At 40.6% G+C, this 21,652-nt stretch overlaps 1 protein-coding gene across 3 annotated transcripts in view; it reads right to left on the bottom strand.

Moving 5' to 3' along the window:
• The window catches only part of rgs6 (regulator of G protein signaling 6), a 100,365-nt gene extending 89,694 nt beyond the window's left edge, over positions 1–10,671 (bottom strand). The window contains exons 1-2 of one of the 3 annotated variants that reach the window (XM_085247489.1): positions 10,598–10,671; positions 3,455–3,772 (exon numbers count right to left, since the gene is read on the bottom strand). In XM_085247489.1, coding sequence (XP_085103615.1) covers positions 3,455–3,682 — 228 coding nt within the window. In that variant the 5' untranslated portion in view covers positions 3,683–3,772; positions 10,598–10,671. Of the gene's footprint in view, positions 1–3,454; positions 3,773–10,327; positions 10,412–10,472; positions 10,558–10,597 lie in introns of those variants that run through there. The other 2 variants (XM_085247488.1, XM_085247490.1) reach the window with 2 other exon arrangements.
• Positions 10,672–21,652: the final 10,981 nt, after the last annotated feature.

A 21,652-nucleotide genomic window follows, 5' to 3' on the forward strand; every position in this document is an offset into this window, starting at 1 on the left:
TAGCATCTTGGATAAATCAATAAACCATTCTTCTTAAATAGCCTACAGCAAGAACTCAGACCTACCCAACTGTAGTGTCTAAAACAATATCCAGCTATGGCCTTTTTCCTGATGATACCACTGTTTTCTTTTCTGGTGGTGAACACATATTGTGCAGTCATCTGCATGTTTACATTTGTCTGCATGTACAGTGCTGTGAAAAAGTATTTCCTTCCTTCTTAAGTTCCTTTTTTTGTATATTTGTTTTGCTTTTGTTGAATGTTTCAGATTAAACAAATCCAAACCTACTGCAGTCAAACATTTGCAATTACTAGGAACAACTCTACATGGCTCTGGAGGAATTTTGTCCCACTTTTCTTTGAGAATTATTGGAATTCAACCATGTCTGAGGGTTTTCAAGCATAAAATTCATGTTTGATTTGAGTCCAGCCAAGATCGCTCCAAAACCTGGTTGTTGTTTTTTCATTTGGGTTTTATTGTTTGCTTGTTTCTTTAGTTGCTTGATTTTTTCCATTTAGAGGTGGACTTGCTTTTGTGTTTCAGGTCATGATCTTGCTGTAAAACCCAAATGTGCTTAAGCTTCAGGACATGAACTGATGCTCAGGTACTGTCTTTCAAGATTTTTTGAAAGAGAGCAGAATTCATGGTTCCATCGTGTAAGGCAACTCGTCCTGGTGCTGAAACAGCAAAGCAGTCCCAGACCATCACACCACCACGTTTGACTGATGATAATGTTTTTTATGAAATGCTGTTTAGTTTTATGCCACCTACCGCGGGACTCAAACCTTTCAAAAAGTTCAACAACAAAAGTCTTGGGGGTATATCGAGATATTTCTTGGCAAATGTGAGATCTTTGTGTTCTTTTGGGTGAGCGGTAGTTTTCACCTTGGAACTCTTGGATGCCATTTTTGCCTGGTCTTTTTCTTATTGTTGAATCATGAAATCTGACCTCAAATGAGGTCTGCAGTTCTTTAGATGTTGTTTCTGGATGAGTTGTCGATGCAGGCCAGCCATTCCTGGTAAGGTTTCCACTGTTTCAAGTCCCCTAACCTTAGAAATGGATTCGTAACCTTTTCCTGATACATGTCAGTGACTTTGTTTCTTAGATCTTGACATGGTGTGTTGATTTTTTTAAAGATCTTTTAGCCTACATAACTTTGTTCCATTTAAGTGATTTCTTTCCTTAACATGTTTGAGGCCTGGGTGTGGCTGATCTAACTGAACTCAGCTTTTCAAAAAAATGTGGTTAATCGCAGTTAATTCATAGGTTAATATTGCAACTAAATGTATGTGTTCTACCAATGTAAACGATTCATTTTAGAAAGGCCACATTTATGACATTTTCTTCTTCCTGCACCTTTTTATTCAAACTTGAATAAAAATAAATGAGTAGAATACACCGCAGATATGAAATTAGCTCTTGATTTGAGTCATTTGAGCACTTGTTAAACTAATTGAACCAGAAAAGGTTATCTGTCCAAACAAAAAGCAAAAATAGTGTTTGCCACTAGTAAGTTTTATCTTCAAGTGCTGCTTCTTTATATTGTCAAGTGCAAGTGCTGTCACTGTGGTTCATTTCCAGGCTTCATCAAGACTTAGGATGCAAAGTAATTTGATAATGCCCACTCAGCATTTAAAAAAGTTCTCAGCCTCCATTAAATATCCTTCACATCTCTGATCACAGAATTTAGTGCTTACTGACAGAGAGAAATTATTTCAGCCAATTTCACCCATTAATTTTTGCATTACAGACACGCTATGGCTAGTAGAGATCATTTTCCATCACTCTCTTCTCATCTTTTTCATCTCCTCATCCCTATAGAGCCACACTTCCGTGGTCACGATAAATAAGTAAAAATGTGCACTAGCTGCCTGCTGGTAAACAATACTGACACGTTCATTTAGCACAGGAGGCGAGATTGCCCTCAGAGTAAATTCATCTCCTTCCCCCTTGTCTTTCATTCAGGTTGGGCTGACATGACATAGTGCATTGATTCCTTACTTACAAACTTACAAAAAATGGCAACCGAGCCTCCTCCCTTATATTTTATGTACAACATTTTGGCATTAACTTATCATGGACAGTTTCATTTGTGGTGTGCTGCTTCTAGACAGCTAGTCCTTCTGGACTAGCATTCAAGGTTCAAGGTTCAAGGTTCTTTATTTGTCACATGCATAGTTATACAAGTATAACACACAGTGAAATGTAGCCTGACACACTCCTCGACATGTGCAAAAATTGGGGGGGGGGGGTGTAGAGGAGGAACATTATATATATATATATATATATATATATATATATATATACATACATATAGTATATACACTGGGTGAATGTGCAGTAGTAGCAGCATTTAGGAGTTAGTGTTTTTTTCCACTATTCTTTATTTATCTATGGTACTTAATGCAGTTGTCAACTTGCAGTGGTGGCTCAGCTGATGTCTTATGTAGTCTCTTCACTTCACACTTCTTTTAAAACCCCATTTCTCACAAAGATGTCCTGCTATTTCTGAAACTATCCTCTCCATAAATTTGATGTGTGTCTTTTCTGATCAAAAGAAACATACTGCAAGCTTGTTCATGAAAAACAATCTCTCACTTTTTTCGCCACCTGTCCAAAAACTTTCCATCTCAGTTCGCAGCAGGAGCCTTCATTTCTAGTGTCATATATCAGAGCAGCAGCTCTTCAAATACATATGACTCCAGCAGCTCCAAGAGGAAATTGCTGCATCACCAGCCAATAGGAATTAACTTCAATTTTAGTATGTAGCATCCTAATTATGCATGATAATTAGTTAAATGTGTGCACCAGCTGCCTGCTGGTAAGTAATGCGGTCACAGCTCATATTCATTTAGAAGAGAGAGCAAGACTGCCTTTGAAATACATTCATTTGTCTTTTAATCAGCTCTGTGTGGCATAAAGTAACTAATGTAGAGGAATAACAATAAACCTCTAAAGCTTTGGGTTATAATCACACCTATAATTATACCACCTATACAGTAAATCTCCATCTGTGATGACACAGACATCAAAAAGAAAGTAATTTTGTCCTGTTGGAGTTTATGCTGATACTCTGGCTTCCTCCATTTAAAATACATGTAAAAGATGCATACATGTAATACATGTAAAAAGAATAAAGCTAGTTTCAGAACTGGCCTCACTGATTCCAGCCAAATGTAAAAATCTCAGAATCACCTGAAAATAATAAAATTTGCTCCAAAACTCTCACAGATCAGCTGAATGTTCGCTTTATTTTTTATTCAAACTTACTTTCGAGTTTGACAGACAGCAAAGCCAAAAAATCATTTTGCACTGAAGCGCTTAAAAAGCATTCCCCGTCCTATTCTCTCAAGTCTGCAGCACCACCAGCAGCAACCGGTTAAAATTTGTCTAACAAAACCACAAACCACTGTGAGTCAGCAAAAAGATGCTGGAGATTATACTTGCTCTTACCTTTCTGTAAACAATCATGTTGGGCGTGTCATCATCTGGGTCCACGATGCTCATGGACCTCGTGGAGAGCAGAGGTCGAGACGGGGTCGTCTGGGCGATCTCCTTCGGTTCTTCAGCCCCTTCGTCAGGTTCAGACTTCTCCACGGGGCTCGACTGCTGCTGCTCCTCTTCCTTCTCCTTCTCCCCTCCTTCCTCCTGCTGTTGCTGCTGCTGCTGTGCCTCAGCCATCTCTCCCTTACAGTCGCCTTCCCCGTGTGTTAAATTATCCTCTCTTCTTTGTCTTCTCTTCTTTATTTCCAACTGTGCTGTCTCCAGAGTCTAGGGAAAGAAAGAGAGTGAGAAACAAAGTGATAAATTGGACCATAGAACTGAGCATTGGGCTCCAGTCTCCCATGTCTCTCTATTTCCTGGTTTTCTATCAGCAGCCACAGGATGGATGCAATGGAGGCGTCATCAATTCTCCTACTTTTCTCTGTTATCCCTTCTACGCTACTCCCTTCAGACCCGTCATATGAGACTGAAGTTAAAGGAGAATAAAATACATTCTGTTTTTGCTTGATTATTCCAGTCAATCATTTCAGTTTGTGGGACATCATATTTCCTGGCATATAAGAGCGTCACTTGCTTTTTTCCCACAGAGGATGTGATGTCTTGTTTTACAAGGGGAATAAAAATTTGTTTCTTCAGTTAAAATGAGGCATCATGTGCATGAATTAATTCAAATGATGAAAATCAGTCAGATGAATATCTCATTTTGAAAACTAATTTGCACGTTCATTTCCATTCAGAGAAGCAGAAGGATAGCAGCAAGAGTGAAAGGGAAGGTTTACAAGATGGTAGTGGGGCCTGCTATGATGTAGAGTTTGGAGACAGCAGTAGTGACAAAAAGACAGGAGGCCGTGCTGGAGGTGACAGAGTTGAAGATGAATTGTGTTACATGTGACCAAAATGGACAGGATTAGAAATGAGTATATCAGAGGGACAACTCAGGTCGAGCGGCATGGAAACTCTTTGGAGGATGCTGAAGATGGAGTTGCCAGGCAGGAGTAAAAGAGGAAGAGCACAGATAAGATTCATGGGTGTAGCGAAGGCGGACATGGAGACTGTTGCAAAAATGATTGCACATTATTCCAATAAACCACTCACAAAGTACAGAAACAAATTGCAGCAGGTTAAAGGTTGATTTTAAACCCCATAAAATTGCCCTTTAATTTACTACAGAACAACCGATCACCGAATCATGCACAATACATGCAATATATGCGACTCCACACACACACACGCACACACACTTGTGACATCCCATTACTCAGACCTGTCTGTGCTCTTCTGACAGCTGTCAAAATATTGTTGTGTGACACTTGAGCTGAGATTAGGTGCAAGAAGGAGAAGGTTCAAAGTCAGATAGGGGGCAAACAGCTGGAAAGAGAAATGAAACACACTTGACACCCTGGTTTCTATATGAGGGCTCCATCTATGCATCCTCTTTTCCTCTGTGCTCATCAGTGCCAGAAGATTTTATCCCAAACGTAACTGGGACCAGATGCCTTTCCATTTAGTCCATTGTAAAAGAAATAATAGCTTCTGACTGATTCATCTGCAGACAGCTAGTCTCTTTGCTGGTTGCAACACAGTGAATGTGCAAAATAACGTTACACAGGCCTGGAAATCTAAACAATTCTGCACTCGATTAAATGAGTCTGGTTGCAAACCGCGCAATGAAAATGCAAAACAAATCTAATCTATAGGAAATGTTATGATAGCAAGCTCTTCCTTGTGTTGGAGATAACTGAATCCTTACAACAATATACCTGGAAGCTGCCAAATATGCACTCATGATAATGGAAACACACTCCATTATTTCATTTCAGTTTAATTTATTCATTTCTTTTGCAATGCAAACCAGAAGAGTTTGCACATAATCTCAGTGAGATGGAGTTTTCCTGGAAACATTTATCTGAGAAAATATTTGTGGAAGAAATTATAGACTTTAGGTGTATGACTGGAAGATGATTCTGCTCAGAGAAAAGCTGTATTTTCCACTTTGTGTTTCCACTCAGTAAAATCTTTAAAAAAAAGACCATCACACTCACCACTAAATATAAAGAACTGAAATGTGAATGAAGGCCTGATGCAGGTTATCAAAGCAAAATGTCTTCCTAGAACTTCAGCCAAATGTTGGCAAAGAGTTTTTAACTCATTCACTGCCAGCCATTGGCAGTGAATGAGTTAAACCCATTGACTCATTCACTGCAATTGACGGCTATAGACGTCAATGGCAGTGAATGAGTTAATAGTGTCCACCTGTGCTTCATAAACCATGTGTACATGGGAAATTTAGTTCACATGTGTAGTTCCCAAAAGCTAGCATGAATGGTGAGAAGGAGCGCAAAATTAAGTTCTTTTTTCTTTACCTGGGAATTCACTGTAAGAAACAGTGTTTTTAGTCATTTAAATCTTTATCTATTGCTTATTTACTTTGGTGCAGTATGAATGGGCAGAGGAAAACTAGCAAAACTTGAAAATACAGTTAAAAGTGAAGTCACATTTTCTAAAACTGTCCACAGGCTCAGACTGGAGTCATTGCTGGGCCAATTCTAGTCCCGGGCCTCATGTTTGACACCCCTGCTGTAGGAAAAAAAATCAAATTGATCTAATTTAATCAATTTGTAAATATTAACCGTGTAAGCATGTTTTCAGCTGAAAGAATAAAGGTATCAGAGCTGAAATTTGACACAGAATCAGTGTGGGTGCCTGCATCCGCAGTATCATCATCGTGAGCATCATGTGTTGATATGCTATTTCGATCGTGCATAATCTCGTATTCTGCTTCATGCCCAAAGAGTGAAAAGAGAAAGGAAGCAAAATGAGAGCAGACTTGAGCATGATTGGTTGTAGGATGATTGGGTTTGGCATGTTGGGAAACATCCACAGATCTGAAGACAAGATCAATACCACTCTCATATCTATATGGAAACTGCGAAGCTTCAGCCAGAGGCTAGTGTAGCTTAGCTTATCTCAGAAACAGGTGCACCTAGGTTGTGTATTATATTTAGTTCATGTATTACTCATAAAGCCGTTTACAAAGACACATAGTGGTAGCACATCTTCTTCCGTGCAAGCAAGCTAAACATTAAATAATAAGAATCGAACTAAAGTTAAGAAAGTGGTTTTGACTGGGTTAAGAGTAAATGGCAGTTTTGTGTCATCTGAAGTGAATTTAATGTCCTTTTTAAGTCGACGCTCTCATTAACCAGCTGTTTGTGTGTGTCTGAATGTGTGAGAGGATATACTGTACAAAGTGTCCATGTGTCCACGAGCTTTCTGGTGCTGAAGAAAAGACAGGGACACCGTCTGCTTAACTGCTACTCCAAACCAGCAGTCAATGCTTAGAAGTGATGCCTGGTTTGTTTCTCTGAACTGCTCAAGTTTAAACTCCCATCTTCTTTCCATCCTGCTCCTGGAATGTCGTAAAGTTGCGTAGGCTGGGATCAATACCTCCAACATTCGCTCTAACTCTGGATTTTGCAAAGAAATGAAATGTTCAGGTTGAACATTCACATGAGATCATCCTCTATCGCACAGTTATTTAATTAATGGTTCACAGAGGAGCCTCACCCCTGTTGATAGAGATGCTTTAGTTGGCCTAATTGCTTTAAAGAACTTCCAGAGTCAGCTTTGGTCACCTTGAAAGCCTCTGATGTAATGCCTAATCTATTTATCCAAAATTAGATGAACGTGAGGATGAAGAAGATATAAAGGGACCACACGCGTCTCATTTTATGAAACGCAAACAACATGTTTTTACAGAAGAATTAAAATCTTCCTATGTTAAGCCCTCAAACTCCTTCAGAACCACCAGCTCAGGAAACTCCTTCCTGTGGTGTTTACGAGGCTTCAATCGATGTGCTGTGATGTCTTCGTGAGAGCCTGTAGGTGTAGAGTCCTTTGTTTGTTCGCCGCTCGTGTTAGCTACGTACAATTACAAGTGAAGCACAGTTTTTTAAACTTCACTTAAGCTTTATCTTTCTTCTTCTTAAATGCAAAAGACTAACAAGCACGCTTGAATTTCAGCTGATGTCTTCACCAGCTCAGCGTTCAGCTCTACATAATTGGAACAAATCAAGCGCTGCCACAGAAATGATACTCGATTGCAAGAAAATGAACACTGAGGAAGGCATCAGTCAAAACATTTGTGCTCGCTCCTCTTTTGCACTACAAAGGAATAACAACAGTGAAAGTGTTGTGATGTAATTTGAAGTCACTGAAGAAGAAAAAAATAAAATAAAATAAAAATAGGCCCCAGGTTTCAGGAAATTAAATGACTGAAAGAAACGCATGACATTTATTTTTATACTTGTCGCAGATTAATACTCTAAATTATTCTGATTACATTTAGAGGTGAACATTTATTTAACCACCCCCCTTTCCTTTAAAACACGCTGCGATGACAGGAAGTGGATGCGGTGAGTGAGATCTCTTGCTGTGTCTAAAGTCTGCGCTATCCTTTTCCCTCTGGACCCTCCACAGTGCAACGCACACCCAGCGTTTGCTTCACCTTCCATCGAAAACCACCCCAGGGAGGGCTGCATGAGGATGTCTGGCTATTTTACACAAAAGCCTGGCTACAAATATAAGGGACACCACCAGTTTAGAAGCCATTCAACCTTATAAAGAGTCAAATGTGTGGAGTTGTGTGTGTGGTTTATCAGGCAGACTGCATTTAACAGCATATATCACACAGAAATAGTTCATTCACATCTTGTTTAAGATACGAAACATATTAAGAGCTTCTGTATATTAATGGTACAGTACTGTATCTTTTTCTTGTGTGATCATGTAAATTCAAGTTCAAATCCTTGATTGTTTTTTCACGTGTGATCTAGTTGTGATCTACAATGTAGCTTGTCATCGCCAGTGTGTGAATGTGTGTGTGAATGGGTGAATGACTGAATGTAGTGTGAAGCGCTTTGGGGTCCTTAGGGACTAGAAAAGCGCTATACAAATGCAGGCCATTTACCATTTACCATAGTTACCAGGTTTTGTGTAGCAGAAAGCTGTGCTGAGGTTTAGACAGCAATGAGTGAGACTACCATAGAAATTCGCCAGTCTTCACCTTGGGTGGTTGATACAATTTTGAGCAGGTCAGGAATACTGTAACCTTGTGAGGCAAGAAGTGAATACCAAGCTGCAAACACAGTTTTAACAATAACAGGAATCTGAATTCAGAGTACACAGAGGAGGACACCCACAGGTAATTTTAGGGTAATAAACTGTTTATGTTCTAATACTGTTCCTCTTTATATTACTGTAGTAGCACTAATATGATCGGAAAATCTCATCCACACTACCGACAATATGATGTCATAAAGCTTAAAGCACAGTATTCTTAATTACTGTAAATCCAGCTGCCAACTGGGTCATTCCAACACAAATCTTCACATTTTTTAGAACATTTTCTGCTCACTCGTTCTTTTTTTCCCACTTTTTTTTGTTAGATATTCATGTTCAAGGGTTGTCTCAGATTTTCAAAGTGTGAAAAAAGCAGGTAATAATAAAAAAATGTATTTTATATAAAAAGCTACAAACTTTGGACATAAAATTTTTAGCCAAATTGGAGATAGGCGAGCAGAGAGCCCACAGTGATTTGAGACTGAATGACCTTTAACGGTGAAATTACAGTGTAGCGTTCATTGAAATGAATCTAATAAAGTATTGTGCCACACCTCTTAATCTCTGAATTCAGGTGTTTTCAGCTCCATTCCCATAGCTGTATGAAATCGAGCACCTGCCCATGCAGTTGATTAAAAGTTGGTTCCAAGGTCTCAGTAACATTGAGCAGCAGTTTCTTAACTGCTAACCTAACTGGGGGTCATATAAGTGCTGGATCGTGCTTGATAAGAGTTCAGCAGCTACAACAAAGCTAGGCTAGACTATTAAGCCCCAAATCCACAGCTAGGATCAACTTTAGAATCACCATTTAACCCGTCACTGGACTGTAGGCAGAAAGATCTTGGAGGCTCCGAGAGAACATGCAAACCCCACAAAGAAAGGCCAGAGCCTCGTCCAAAATCTTCTATCACTTGGGAATTTATTTTTAGAACAATGTAGGAGTGAGTACCTGGTCACAATATAAAAACTTCTATGCTTTGTGAGGCTGCGACAAATCAGTCACAAGCGTTTTACTGATATAAGCCACTGGTGCTGGCCGATAAGGCCAAAGCTGGCACTTGTTTATCTTTTTCAGTTCATCCTCGACCTTTAAAGATCTTTGATTTTCTTCAAAATCCCCATCATGCAAACAAATTTTTGCATGATGGGGACGTCAAAACTTGTGCATCCACATTTGACCATGAAGTCAATCAGGTAAACAATGCTCTGACAGTCCACAGATAACTAAATCAAGATAACGTGTAATTATGCAGCATTAATATAAATATCAGTATCACTGCTTAATAGCCAGAACCGGGCTCAAATCGTCATCTGTCTTAATGTGGGGAGAGCTTAAGTTTGATGGATGATGGTCGTGCATGTCTGCATACCAACAGTGACATAGATCTCTCTCTCGGTCTCACTCCGACCTCTTTCTGTGGTCTCTCTATCCTCTCAGAACCGCTTCACCCCCCAGCACACACACCCAGCACTCTGCAGCCTAATTTACACGACACAGTCCGCAACAACCAGCAGCACGCATTTTTACGCGCGTACTTTACCCTACACACACACACACACACACACACACACACACCACACCTCTCTCACTATCTTCCTCACAAATTTCCGTGCGCATCCCAACAGATGCACAGAGGACGAAAACGCGCAAATTGATTTCAAACATGCACTTGTGCACTTCAAGTGTCCCCGAGAGATCACCTGAGGTCTCTTTAATCCCAGGTGGGAAAAACAGCATCCTCCGTGTCACCCTCCGAAATATTAATTACTCCAACAACAGCCAAGCAACACCTCAAGCACAGCAAACTGAGAACACCGCTGCAATGACAAATAACAGAGGCTTTACCAGTAGGAGCGTTAAAAGCGCACGCAACAACATTTCAGTTTTCTTTTATGCATCTTTCACCACTAATAATACCGCCACTCGTATTCGCTCTGCTCCAGCCTCTCCCCCTTCTCCCCGTCCCTTACCTCTGCAGCCGGCTTATCTCTCTCTCGGAGCTCAGGAGCCAAGAAGCAGCTTCACCGACCGACCCATCAAACCGCCGCACAGTGGAGAGAGAGAGAAAGAGAGAGAGAGAGAGAGAGCGCGAGAGAGGAAGAGAGAGACCGTGTTTGGAATATGGGAATCATTATACTGCAACAGTTCAGATAGTAGGTGTACTCGTTTAATATCGCACCTATGGTATTCCAGGGCAATCCCAAACTTGCACGAATTTGGGATTTTAGGAGTTTACGCAGAGTGTGCATCTCTCTATTGTGTGTGATTGTCAATCCCCCCTCCGATGAAGGTTCACCAACAAATTAGGTGGTTGTTTTTTTTTTTCAGGATCAGGGGAATGTTGTGGTTATGGTCATGGTTAGGTTGGGTTTGTAGGATAGAGGAAAAGCCAGCTTTACATCTGTGTAGGCACCACTTATCCTGAAGATTAACAAATACTGTTAACTCAATATTTGATATGTTCACGTACTGGCTCTGTTATCTGCACTGTTATCAAATAAATATTGGCTGTAAACAATTTTTAGATTATTGTATTGTATACTGTTTGTATTCATAATTTACACGGTGTCATATAAAGTGTCCAGTCAAGCTAGTCATATTCATATGTTCCATTATCATAAGTTGTGAATTTTCCCTGCAGGGTCTTATGGTTTTACACAATAATACTTGACCCTCTGTCTGCAGACACAGGTCCCTGTGCTGCTGTTTCCCCTCTTTGCCTTAAAATCCATTGATGTCATAATGCCCACACAGGATATGAGAAGATTTGACTGCAAAACCAGGAAATTGTATGTGAGAAAACAACATACATGCAGACAAAGAAGGTACGTTTTCCAAACAACTGTACTCACACTGTTCATAATTATCCTGATAATACAGCCTGAAATGACTATAAAATGAATATGGACACAACTTTATGGAAAAAATGCATGATAGAATAGAAGTTTCAAAATAAAATGAAAACAAATTAGAATTGGATAAATGGAAGAAAATGGATGCTAGAGGTTGTACCTGGAAATGGAAGGCAGCTAGTTGAACATTTACAGAAAGATTAAAGATCCACCAGGACCTCCATGAATCATGTTTGTGGACTGTAGGAGAATTCAGCGCCGCTAAAAACAGTCATGTTTATGTTTTGAATTAATCTGACTCCTGAGTGGTGTTTGCCAGACATGAAGAACCATCATCTTCCAGTGTGTTTGCACATTTCTTTCCACCGCCGCTGCCATCGCCTTGTCAGTGGCCGTCTCAAGATAACAATTAGTTCAATGAAGAGAAAGGAGGCTTTGTTGGATAAGAAAATTAGCCTGTTGTCATGGGGAAAACAACTAAGAGAATAGGGGAAAATGCACTAATCAGGCACAACATTTAAAAAACCACCTGCTTAATTTTGCCAAGGTCCCATCTTGTGTGGTCTGTAAGGTTTGGACGGGGGGAGGGGAACCAAGACGTTGACAGCAGAACATTTGAATTCTGTGGTTTCACAGGTAAAGCATTGTTAGATATAATCCAACGGATGCTCAATCCAGTTTAAATATGTGGATTTGGTATTCTGGTTGAACATCCTGGTCTCTTTGCTGGGTTCCTTGAGCTGTTCCTGAGCAGTTTTTGCATTGCTGGGGAGATCGCTGCTATTGTGCAGGGGTGGCAAGTGACAAATTAACATCCGCATGGATGCCAGGATCCAATATATCCCAGCGTAACCTTGCACTATAATGAGATAATCACTGTTATTTTCTTCAGTTATCAGTAGTTTTAAGTTTTCAGATGATTGGTAGATATTTATAACTCTTCTCAGTGCTTTTGTAGCTTTGAATTTTAAATGCACGGAGAGGCACTTTCTGAAATAAATGCACCCACAAGCTTGCTAATATCCCCTACATGGGAAATTATCTGAAATACTCACTCCCTCTCTTAAGTCTTTTTCTTTCTTTTTTGCTCTTCGAGCCTTCCCCATACTCACCCCCGTTCCCCATCTTTCTTAGTGTAATCGCTCCTAATTTCTCATCTTCAACATATGCAAGGCCAACAGCTTCAAACCAGCGAGCTGCAAGCCCAGCAGATAAACTCTTAGCTGATGGGGACTCTCGGCCAAGCACTGAGGCACATCAAAGGCCCTGATGCAATGATGGACTAAGGGAGGAAACTGGGTGCTTACTACAGCCAGCAGAGGTTTCTTCGCTTTGTGTGCATGTGTGTGTGTGTGCATCCCAGTCTCACGTGAAACGTGTCAACAGACAGCAAGTTTACCATTTACTGTAATTCAGGCTACGTTTTCTCACAGCCGGTGGTGGCGACTAAAAATATTTGCTGTCCTAATTCAATAAGGCATTACTGGGACAGAGAGTGAGGGGGACCACATGCTTCAAAAGCCAGCGGTTTCCCTCTCCTTTTTTTTCTTTCTCGCTTTTATCCGCTGTTTACTGTACAAATGGAAAAATGGACGTCAATAAGCTCGTAAAATCAATACGTGCACTTACAAGCTAAATGCCGTCAAAAACAGCATTGATACTAATGGCCCCATCTGTTCGTGCGGATACACACTCGAACACATCTTCTCATGGTTGGAAACTATAGCCTCCACTCTGGACCGACTGAATTATTGAGCAACAGGAAGCAGGAAGAAAAGATCCCACTGGAGCATATCTGTGTGTGTGCTGATAAGTGGTTTAGGAAGGGATGCCCTATTTTATGTGCTCGTTTATTGCAGTACATCGTCACATGTACACACGTGTATACACACATACATACCCATGTATACACTGATCAATAAGCTGCTAAACTTACAGAAATTCTATTTTTTCCATGGCAAAAGTATGTAACTGTATACAATACAAGATATTATTTTAAACTGGATAAGTGCTCTGTGCACTCTTCAGAAATTATAGTGATTTTGTTTTAAATATAGTGGCTTGCAAAAGTATTCGGCCCCCTTGAACTTTCCCACATTTTGTCACATTACAGCCACAAACATGAATCAGTTTTATTGGAATTCCACGTGAAAGAGCAACACAAAGTGGTGCACACGTGAGAAGCGGAACGAAAATCATACATGATTCGGTTATTTATTTTTACAAATAAATAACTGAAAAGTGGGGTGTGCGTAATTATTCAGCCCCCTGAGTCAATACTTTTTAGAACCACCTTTTGCTGCAGTTACAGCTGCCAGTCTTTTAGGGTCTGTCTCTACCAGCTTTGCACATCTAGAGACTGAAATCTTTGCCCATTCTTCTTTGCAAAACAGCTCCAGCTCAGTCAGATTAGATGGACAGCCTTTGTGAACAGCAGTTTTCAGATCTTGCCACAGATTCTCGTTTGGATTTAGATCTGGACTTTGACTGGGCCATTCTAACACATGGATATGTTTTGTTTTAAACCACTCCATTGTTGCCCTGGCTTTATGTTTAGGGTCGTTGTCCTGCTGGAAGGTGAACCTCGGCCCCAGTCTCAAGTCTTTTGCAGACTCCAAGAGGTTTTCTTCCAAGATTGCCCTGTATTTGGCTCCATCCATCTTCCCATCAACTCTGACCAGCTTCCTTGTCCCTGCTGAAGAGAAGCACCCCCAGAGCATGATGCTGCCACCACCATATTTGATAGTGGGGATGGTGTGTTCAGAGTGATGTGCAGTGTTAGTTTTCCGCCACACATAGCATTTTGCATTTTGGCCAAAAAGTTCCATTTTGGTCTCATCTGACCAGAGCACCTTCTTCCACATGTTTGCTGTGTCCCCCACATGGCTTGTGGCAAACTGCAAACGGGACTTCTTATGGTTTTCTGTTAACAATGGCTTTCTTCTTGCCGCTCTTCCATAAAGGCCAACTTTGTTCAGTGCACGACTAATAGTTGTCCTATGGACAGATTCCCCCACCTGAGCTGTAGATCTCTGCAGCTCGTCCAGAGTCACCATGGGCCTCTTGGCTGCATTTCCGATCAGCGCTCTCCTTGTTCGGCCTGTGAGTTTAGGTGGACGGCCTTGTCTTGGTAGGTTTATACTTGTGCCATACTCCTTTCATTTCTGAATGATTGATTGAACAGTGCTCCGTGGGATTTTCAAGGTTGGGAAATCTTTTTGTAGCCTAAGCCTGCTTTAGGTTTCTCAATAACTTTATCCCTGACCTGTCTGGTGTGTTCTTTGGACTTCATGCTGTCGTTGCTCCCAAATTTCTCTTAGACAACCTCTGACACGTCATAGAGCAGCTGTATTTGTACTGACATTAGATTACACACAGGTGCACTCTATTTAGTCATTAGCACTCATCAGGCAATGTCTATGGGCAACTGTCTGCACTCAGACCAAAGGGGGCTGAATAATTACGCACACCCCACTTTGCAGTTATTTATTTGTAAAAAATGTTTGGAATCATGTATGATTTTCGTTCCACTTCTCACGTGTACACCACTTTGTATTGGTCTTTCACGTGGAATTCCAATAAAATTGATTCATGTTTGTGGCTGTAATGTGACAAAATGTGGAAAAGTTCAAGGGGGCCGAATACTTTCGCAAACCACTGTAAATAAGGCACAAGTAAATTAAAAGATAAGGTAAACTCGCTCAGAATTCTGACTATCCTTGGAATCTTGACCTTTAAAATATTAATCTCAATATTCTGAAATTCTGATCCACAACCATCAACACCCAGAATTCTAACTTTATTCTCTTTAAATTTGACTTTTAGAATTTTGACAGTCAGATTTATGATGAGAAAATCAGAAGTCTGAGAAAAACATGGAGCAAAATTCTGAGAATTTAGTAAGAATTACAAGTAAAATAATGAGAATTCAGAGAAAAAGTGAAATTCCTGAGAAAAAATCGAATTCTGGGATTAAAAAAAGAAAAGGAAATTCTCTCCAAGGAGAAACGAGGAGAAACTTAATTCTGAGAATTAGGCAGAATTCCAAGTAAAATAGTGAGAATTCTGCGAAAAAAAAAGAATTCAAGGGGCAAAGTGATGAGATTAGAGAGATTAGTGAGAATTCCAAGCAGATTTACGAGAAAAAAAATTCAGAATTTAAAATCAAAATCAAATTCTAAAAATCTGAGAATAATCTCAGAATTCTCACAAAAAGGTTATAAAAAAACATCAAATTATTCCTGTTATTAATGGTAACGTCATAAATCTGAGCAATAATCTGAATTCTGAGAGAGAAAAAAAAGTCATGATCCCAAACTTTTTCTATCGTTTTCTACAAAAGGGGACGATTCCTGTCGATGCAAAAATAAGTCAGGTTGGGTAGTCTATGAGAACATGACCCCACCTGTCACTTAATCTATAACCTTAAATCTAATCTGATCTGAATCTATGAATTTCTAATGAGTGTTTTGTTCTATATATTGTGTGTTTTATTAGCTAAACCCAGTGGGTAACAGATGAGGAACATACAAACATACATAAACTAAAATCATGATATTATCATCCTATCTATTTATTTATTATAGTGACACACCATTCCTTTCTATGACATTCCCTTTTCCCTAATTCATATGATTATGGGACTTGAATAAAATATTTATATACTCCATATAGATGTTGCCACTCACAGAGCCCTAAGCAATGTTTATGTTTCACTGAGAGCGGTCCACTCGTCTAGGAGGAGCTAGAGAACATACAAACATAAATACATATGATCATTATAGCATGGTGATAAGTGGTTTCAAAAAGCCAAAAATGCTTCTCGAGGCTTTTCACAGGAATTTCAAAACCATAATAGCTACTTCCATATTTTATAGTCTATGAATACTGCATGCAGGGAGGTAAGGGTAGCCTGGAGGTCTTGAGCAGGCATGTCATGGTCTGGGCAGACTGTCTTTTTCTACCCCCCTTTCTTCCTCTCTCTACCAGCCTACACTGTCTGTGCTTTCTCTCTCATCTCTCCTTTTCTCACCTACAGGTGGAGCTGGTTCTGAGGTCTTCTTTGCTCAGTCTTCGGGCTTCATCAGTCGCACCTTTTCCTCGTTTCTCATACTGCTGTTGATTTAATGACCGACTCTCACGTCCATTCTCCACCAGATTGTTCTCCAGCTCTGACTTGTAATTTAATATTTGCTTTAAGCACCCTGGCTCTCAAACTCTGGATATAGAAGAATCTCCCCACGGTTTACCCGTCATCCTCGACGCCCAGCTTCACCTGTAAATTGGGCGTTCAGCCTGCCAATACCACTCACCTGTCTGACCACTTTCTCCACTTGGTGAATTTAACTGCTTGTACCTTCTTCAACTAACCAATCAAATAAAAGTGGTTCGACCCACATCACTGTTTTGAGAACTCGTGTTTTGAACGCTCAAGCTTGGCATTAGCATTTAACAGGACATAAGCACGAAGCGAGTCTGAACAAGGACGCTGGGCTCTGGCACAGTTGAGGCACAGCAACTTGTCCATCACAATGTTGCCACACTGTAAAGCATATCCTACTTTATTTGTGTGTTGTCGTTGTTGTTTTTCAGTGGGACCCTATTTTTGAAATTACAAACATGTTGCATGAAATGAGACTTGAAATTATCGTTTGAGGTCACGATCCCAGTGAGAAGTAAGGTTGTTTTCTAACAGTCTCCAATGCAGTTAAACTTCTTACTGCAACCCCAGGTTCGCCGCGGCTTTACTTTTCAGACCTGAAGGCCATGTTTCTCTTTTATATGCAGAAGTTACTGCTATATTCAACAGCGCACCACTATTATTCCAAAAGCCCAGTAATATTAAAACACTAGTGAACTGTCTCAGGTATGAACAGTCATGGTTAGAGATTAACTTTTGCTCAGTTTAACAGAAATTATTTTTATCAGGGGAACCCGGTGTGTTCGATGGGTACGACAGTGCTATTGGTCCTTTCGTCCAATTGGATGACAATAAGAGACGAAACGTGATTCTCATGAACGTGATTCTCATGAATATGTAATAGGAAGATCATTTGGGAATCTATGTGTCTTTAAATGAAAACACCAGAAGAAATTAACTGTGTATTAGCTAGAAACTAAAATTGAATCTGAAATCTTCAGTCTACAAAAATTAGGCATCAACCTTTGATAATTCACTTTTTTAAAGGTTGATGCACTGGGATCACAGCAGCTCAAACTCCCTCTTCCCTGGTGTTTTCATCAAGCTCCTCCGAGGATATCATAGCAGATATCAGGGCCAAATGTAATACGGAGTACAAGTGCTCAGCGTGTTCCTCAGTGTCCCATTGATGCTAGATGTGCCGGAAAACCTTTGCAAGCATCCAAATCAGGTGGCTAAGGCATCTGAACTGACACCTTGCAAATGCAAAGGAGCAGCAGATGAATCTCATTGCAGCTGCTCATACTGTATCTAATTCACACTGTCAGGTGCTACCCAGACCTCATGGCTTCAGTGGAAAGGATGGTGCTGGGGAGTTGGAGGGAGCTTGCATGCTGGGTGGGTGAAGCAGTATCTATCAAATAAAAACCTAACAAGCATACCGAACCTACAGAAAGCATCTGGGGGACTCTTGTATCAAGTTTCTAAACGTCTTTTTCCAAGAGGCATGATTTCCATGAGGCAAGTCTTTGTAAACGGACTAATTAGAGCTCCTCGCTATGTTTCGTGTCAGAGATGCAAAACAGGAACAGTGACGATTTGAAAAATATGCGTGCGTGCGTGTCACCAGGACAGTCTGCTGAATATCAAGAGCCATCACAGACAGCGGCGCAGACTGACAGGTATTGTGTAAATCAACAAACAGAGGGGCTTGTTTGTATCTCGAATGACAGCAAACAACAATGCTGCGCTGCTGAAGAACAAAACACCTCTACTTTCTACTGTCTCTCGTCTCGAGCGCCTGATAAGAGCCGAGAGCGTTACGGAGACATGAAGGCGTTGTGTGGGCCGCTGGAGAGTGTGGGATAAAAGCATTAAGGGTCCGTACACGTTGCAAGAAAAAGAAAAAGTCAGGAGATGAGCACATGCTGCTGGTAAACCGAGACTGTTTCATTTTCTACGTCGGGTCACATGGTAGAGAAATGAAACTGAGATTGCAAACACGTTATAATTAAAGCTCCTTTTACAGTCGTGGTATAAAATAGAGATTTCTAAATGTTTAAGTTTTAACAATGTGGCTATAAATTAAAAGGTAACAGTCAAATAGTGGGGGGAGTGGAGGGGGGGGGGGAGCATTCACACATTCACACAAGTGCTTTTTCTTTCTATTCCTAAACAGTTTTAGTCTAACGTTCACAGACTCCCGCTCCAATGGATGTATTTCTTCTTTTTCTTCTTCCTCCCTGAGCCTGGTTCCGCTGGAGGCTTTTTCCTGTTAAAAGGGAGTTTTTCCTTCCCACTATTGCCAAGCGCTTGCTCAAAGCATGTCATCTCATTACGGTCTGTACCTTGCAATATAAAGAGCCTTGGGGTGACTTTACATCAGCTCATATTCAGCTTTTTGTATAAGAACTCTATATGTACAGTAAAAGTACAAATGATAGCAGATGGGTTCGCTCATCAGACTTTACTTCAGCTCTCCTATACTTCTCTTAGTAACAAATCCTGAAAGTAAGTCCAGGTGACTCAGCCTCCACATTTTTATCAAAGATGACTAATCGGTGTCCTCCTCCACATTATACCTTTCCTCATCCTGTCTTCACTTCTGACACTGCAGCGACTGCCTCGCTGGTCTCAAACAGCCCCGAGCATCGCTGCAGGGGGACAGAGAGGAAAACAAACGCTTTGGATCAGAGGTGATTTACCAGCGAGGCAGTTTGCCCTTCACAGTCTGCTTATACCTGCGTGACTTCTTCCGTGCGCAGATGAAATGCTCATTTCTACAGAAGCCATGAATGAAAGGGTGAACGTATATTATCAGTGTGGTGATGACACGGAAACAGAGCTGAACCCGACAGTTAAACCACAACAATGAACGATGCGGCTTATGTGTCAATAAAACAGATGGGTTGTTTGTTTTTTTTAACAAAATCCATGTTATTTTAAGAGGATTTGTTAAACTTCAAGGATAATAATCATTCCAGACAACAGGTGCACTGGAGAGGCAACGACAAGACAACCTCCAAAGAGGTAAGAATTTTTGCAGGTGATGGCCACAGATCACTTTTTCATGTCCCAGTCACTGCTGTTGGAATGAGAAAACATCTGGGATTGGTCCCGACCAATCTCCTTCTGGTCCCGGATCAGGGGACCAGTGAGCTCCTGGACAGTCTGTGGCGCCATTTGGTTGCATCAGATGGACCTATACTATACATAATGTCCCACGGCCCTTTGAGCAGTATATTAATGTGCGTTATGCTTTATGTTTACGTCTTTTTCTTACCCGGTGGCAAAGAAATGTCAGGGCAATTTTATTTTATTTTAAAAAAGAAGTCATAATCATTTGATAACCTTTTGGTGGTGATGGTAGGGCTGTAGTGTGTACCGAGGATACAAACTCATGTTTCATTCATGCTGCTCGAAACCAGTCCTGTTAACCTCTTTATTCCACTAAAATCAAGCAATTTCATATACAGAAAATTCACTTAATGTTGTATTATTACAGCCCTCAAAATAATAGATCCTCCTATGAAACTGTACTGCACTAATGGACTAAAGTAACCAAGATGGATATCAGGACAGCTGTTGTGCAGAAATACCTTTATTCCCTGTTATCTTAGAGGGGAGGGGGGGGGGGGGGGGGCTTAAATTGTATAACTATGATTTCCTCTCACTGCTTTCAGAAGTGGCTGCAGCATAATGAGAAAAAAAAGAAAACACAGTTGATGCAATTTCTGGCTCTGGCTGTGAGAACGGTTAAAATGCAATCAGGTGAATCAGTGATGGGGAACAACAGGAGCCTGAGGCAACTGCAGGTCAAATCCCAGACCTCTCACCATCTCCTCACTCTAGTTACTCACTGCAAGCTACAATCAGACAGCAGCTTCACAGGAAACACAGAAAATTCTTTTTTTTTTGGTCACAAGTAAACTTCAGACTTTGCAGGTGTTTTATTTGATTGGACGCAGCATGAAGGAACTAAAATATTGATAAAAAATTGATAAATTGATAAAATAAATTAAAAAGCAAGTTGTCTGCACTTCATGCAGATTGTTACAGTAAAATATGCGCCACGCTTCTTTTGTGATAAACAAAACATTCAGACTACCTGTGGAACTTAATTTAGATGAGACTGTCATATTACTGTTTTTGTGGTGCTTTTAATTAAAGTGCCTGTAATTCCCTTTTAAAATGTGTCGGTGTATGTTTTTAATGTTGGATCCCAGGAAGACTGGCTTTTGCAATTTGCTAAACTTAATTACACACAGAACCCCTGCAGTTAAAAGAGGATGTTAATTCAAAGAGAGCATGAAAAGGACTAAGCTGCACTTTGTGCCCTGCTTGAACTAATACTATGTTTGATTTTCCAAAAACGTAGAGGGAAATGGTACAACCTACTGCCGCCGCAGTAGGTGGTCGCGTACGTGTCATCGCTTTAAAAGTGACAAACTTCCTTTGGTATCTGCCCTCAAACTGTTAAAAGTCACGCTGATTTATTCGAGCTAAAGGGGGATGTCTGGTCAGATGCTTACGGTAGTTATATATGTACCTATAGCTGTTGAACTTGTGAGGGACTGCCTGTTTCTGAAACAACATTACACTTAGAGGCCACTTCCTTAAGTACGCCTTGCTAATTTAGGTGACATCACACAGTTGCAACATATTTCCACCTGGTCTGAAGCAACTCCGTCACATCCCAAAGGTGGGCAGGAGGGAGGGGCTTTACTTAGGACTAGCTGGGAGAACGGGAAAGAAAAGAAACAGCTAGACTAGACCAATGATGTCAGCATCGAGTTTTAAAGTGTGGGGAAGTGAGTTAAAGAATAGACTAGCAGCCAAACACCCAGAAAAGCACAGGTCCATGATTACCCATCTTTACCGAAATTACACACAAGCTTCATATCTAAATACACTGATTAGACATCTTTCACATGCAGGTGAACAGGTGTACCTAATAAAGTGGCATGAGTGTATGTGCGCTGACTAGAGTTCATTGTACTGTATGCTGTATGCATCAGTGTGGAAAATGATAA

This window comes from Mchenga conophoros, linkage group LG15 (genome assembly GCF_057382185.1).
Source record: "Mchenga conophoros isolate Kocher_MC1m ecotype Shallow Benthic linkage group LG15, M_conophoros_male_GT1.1, whole genome shotgun sequence".
NCBI classification, from domain to species: Eukaryota; Metazoa; Chordata; class Actinopteri; order Cichliformes; family Cichlidae; genus Mchenga; species Mchenga conophoros.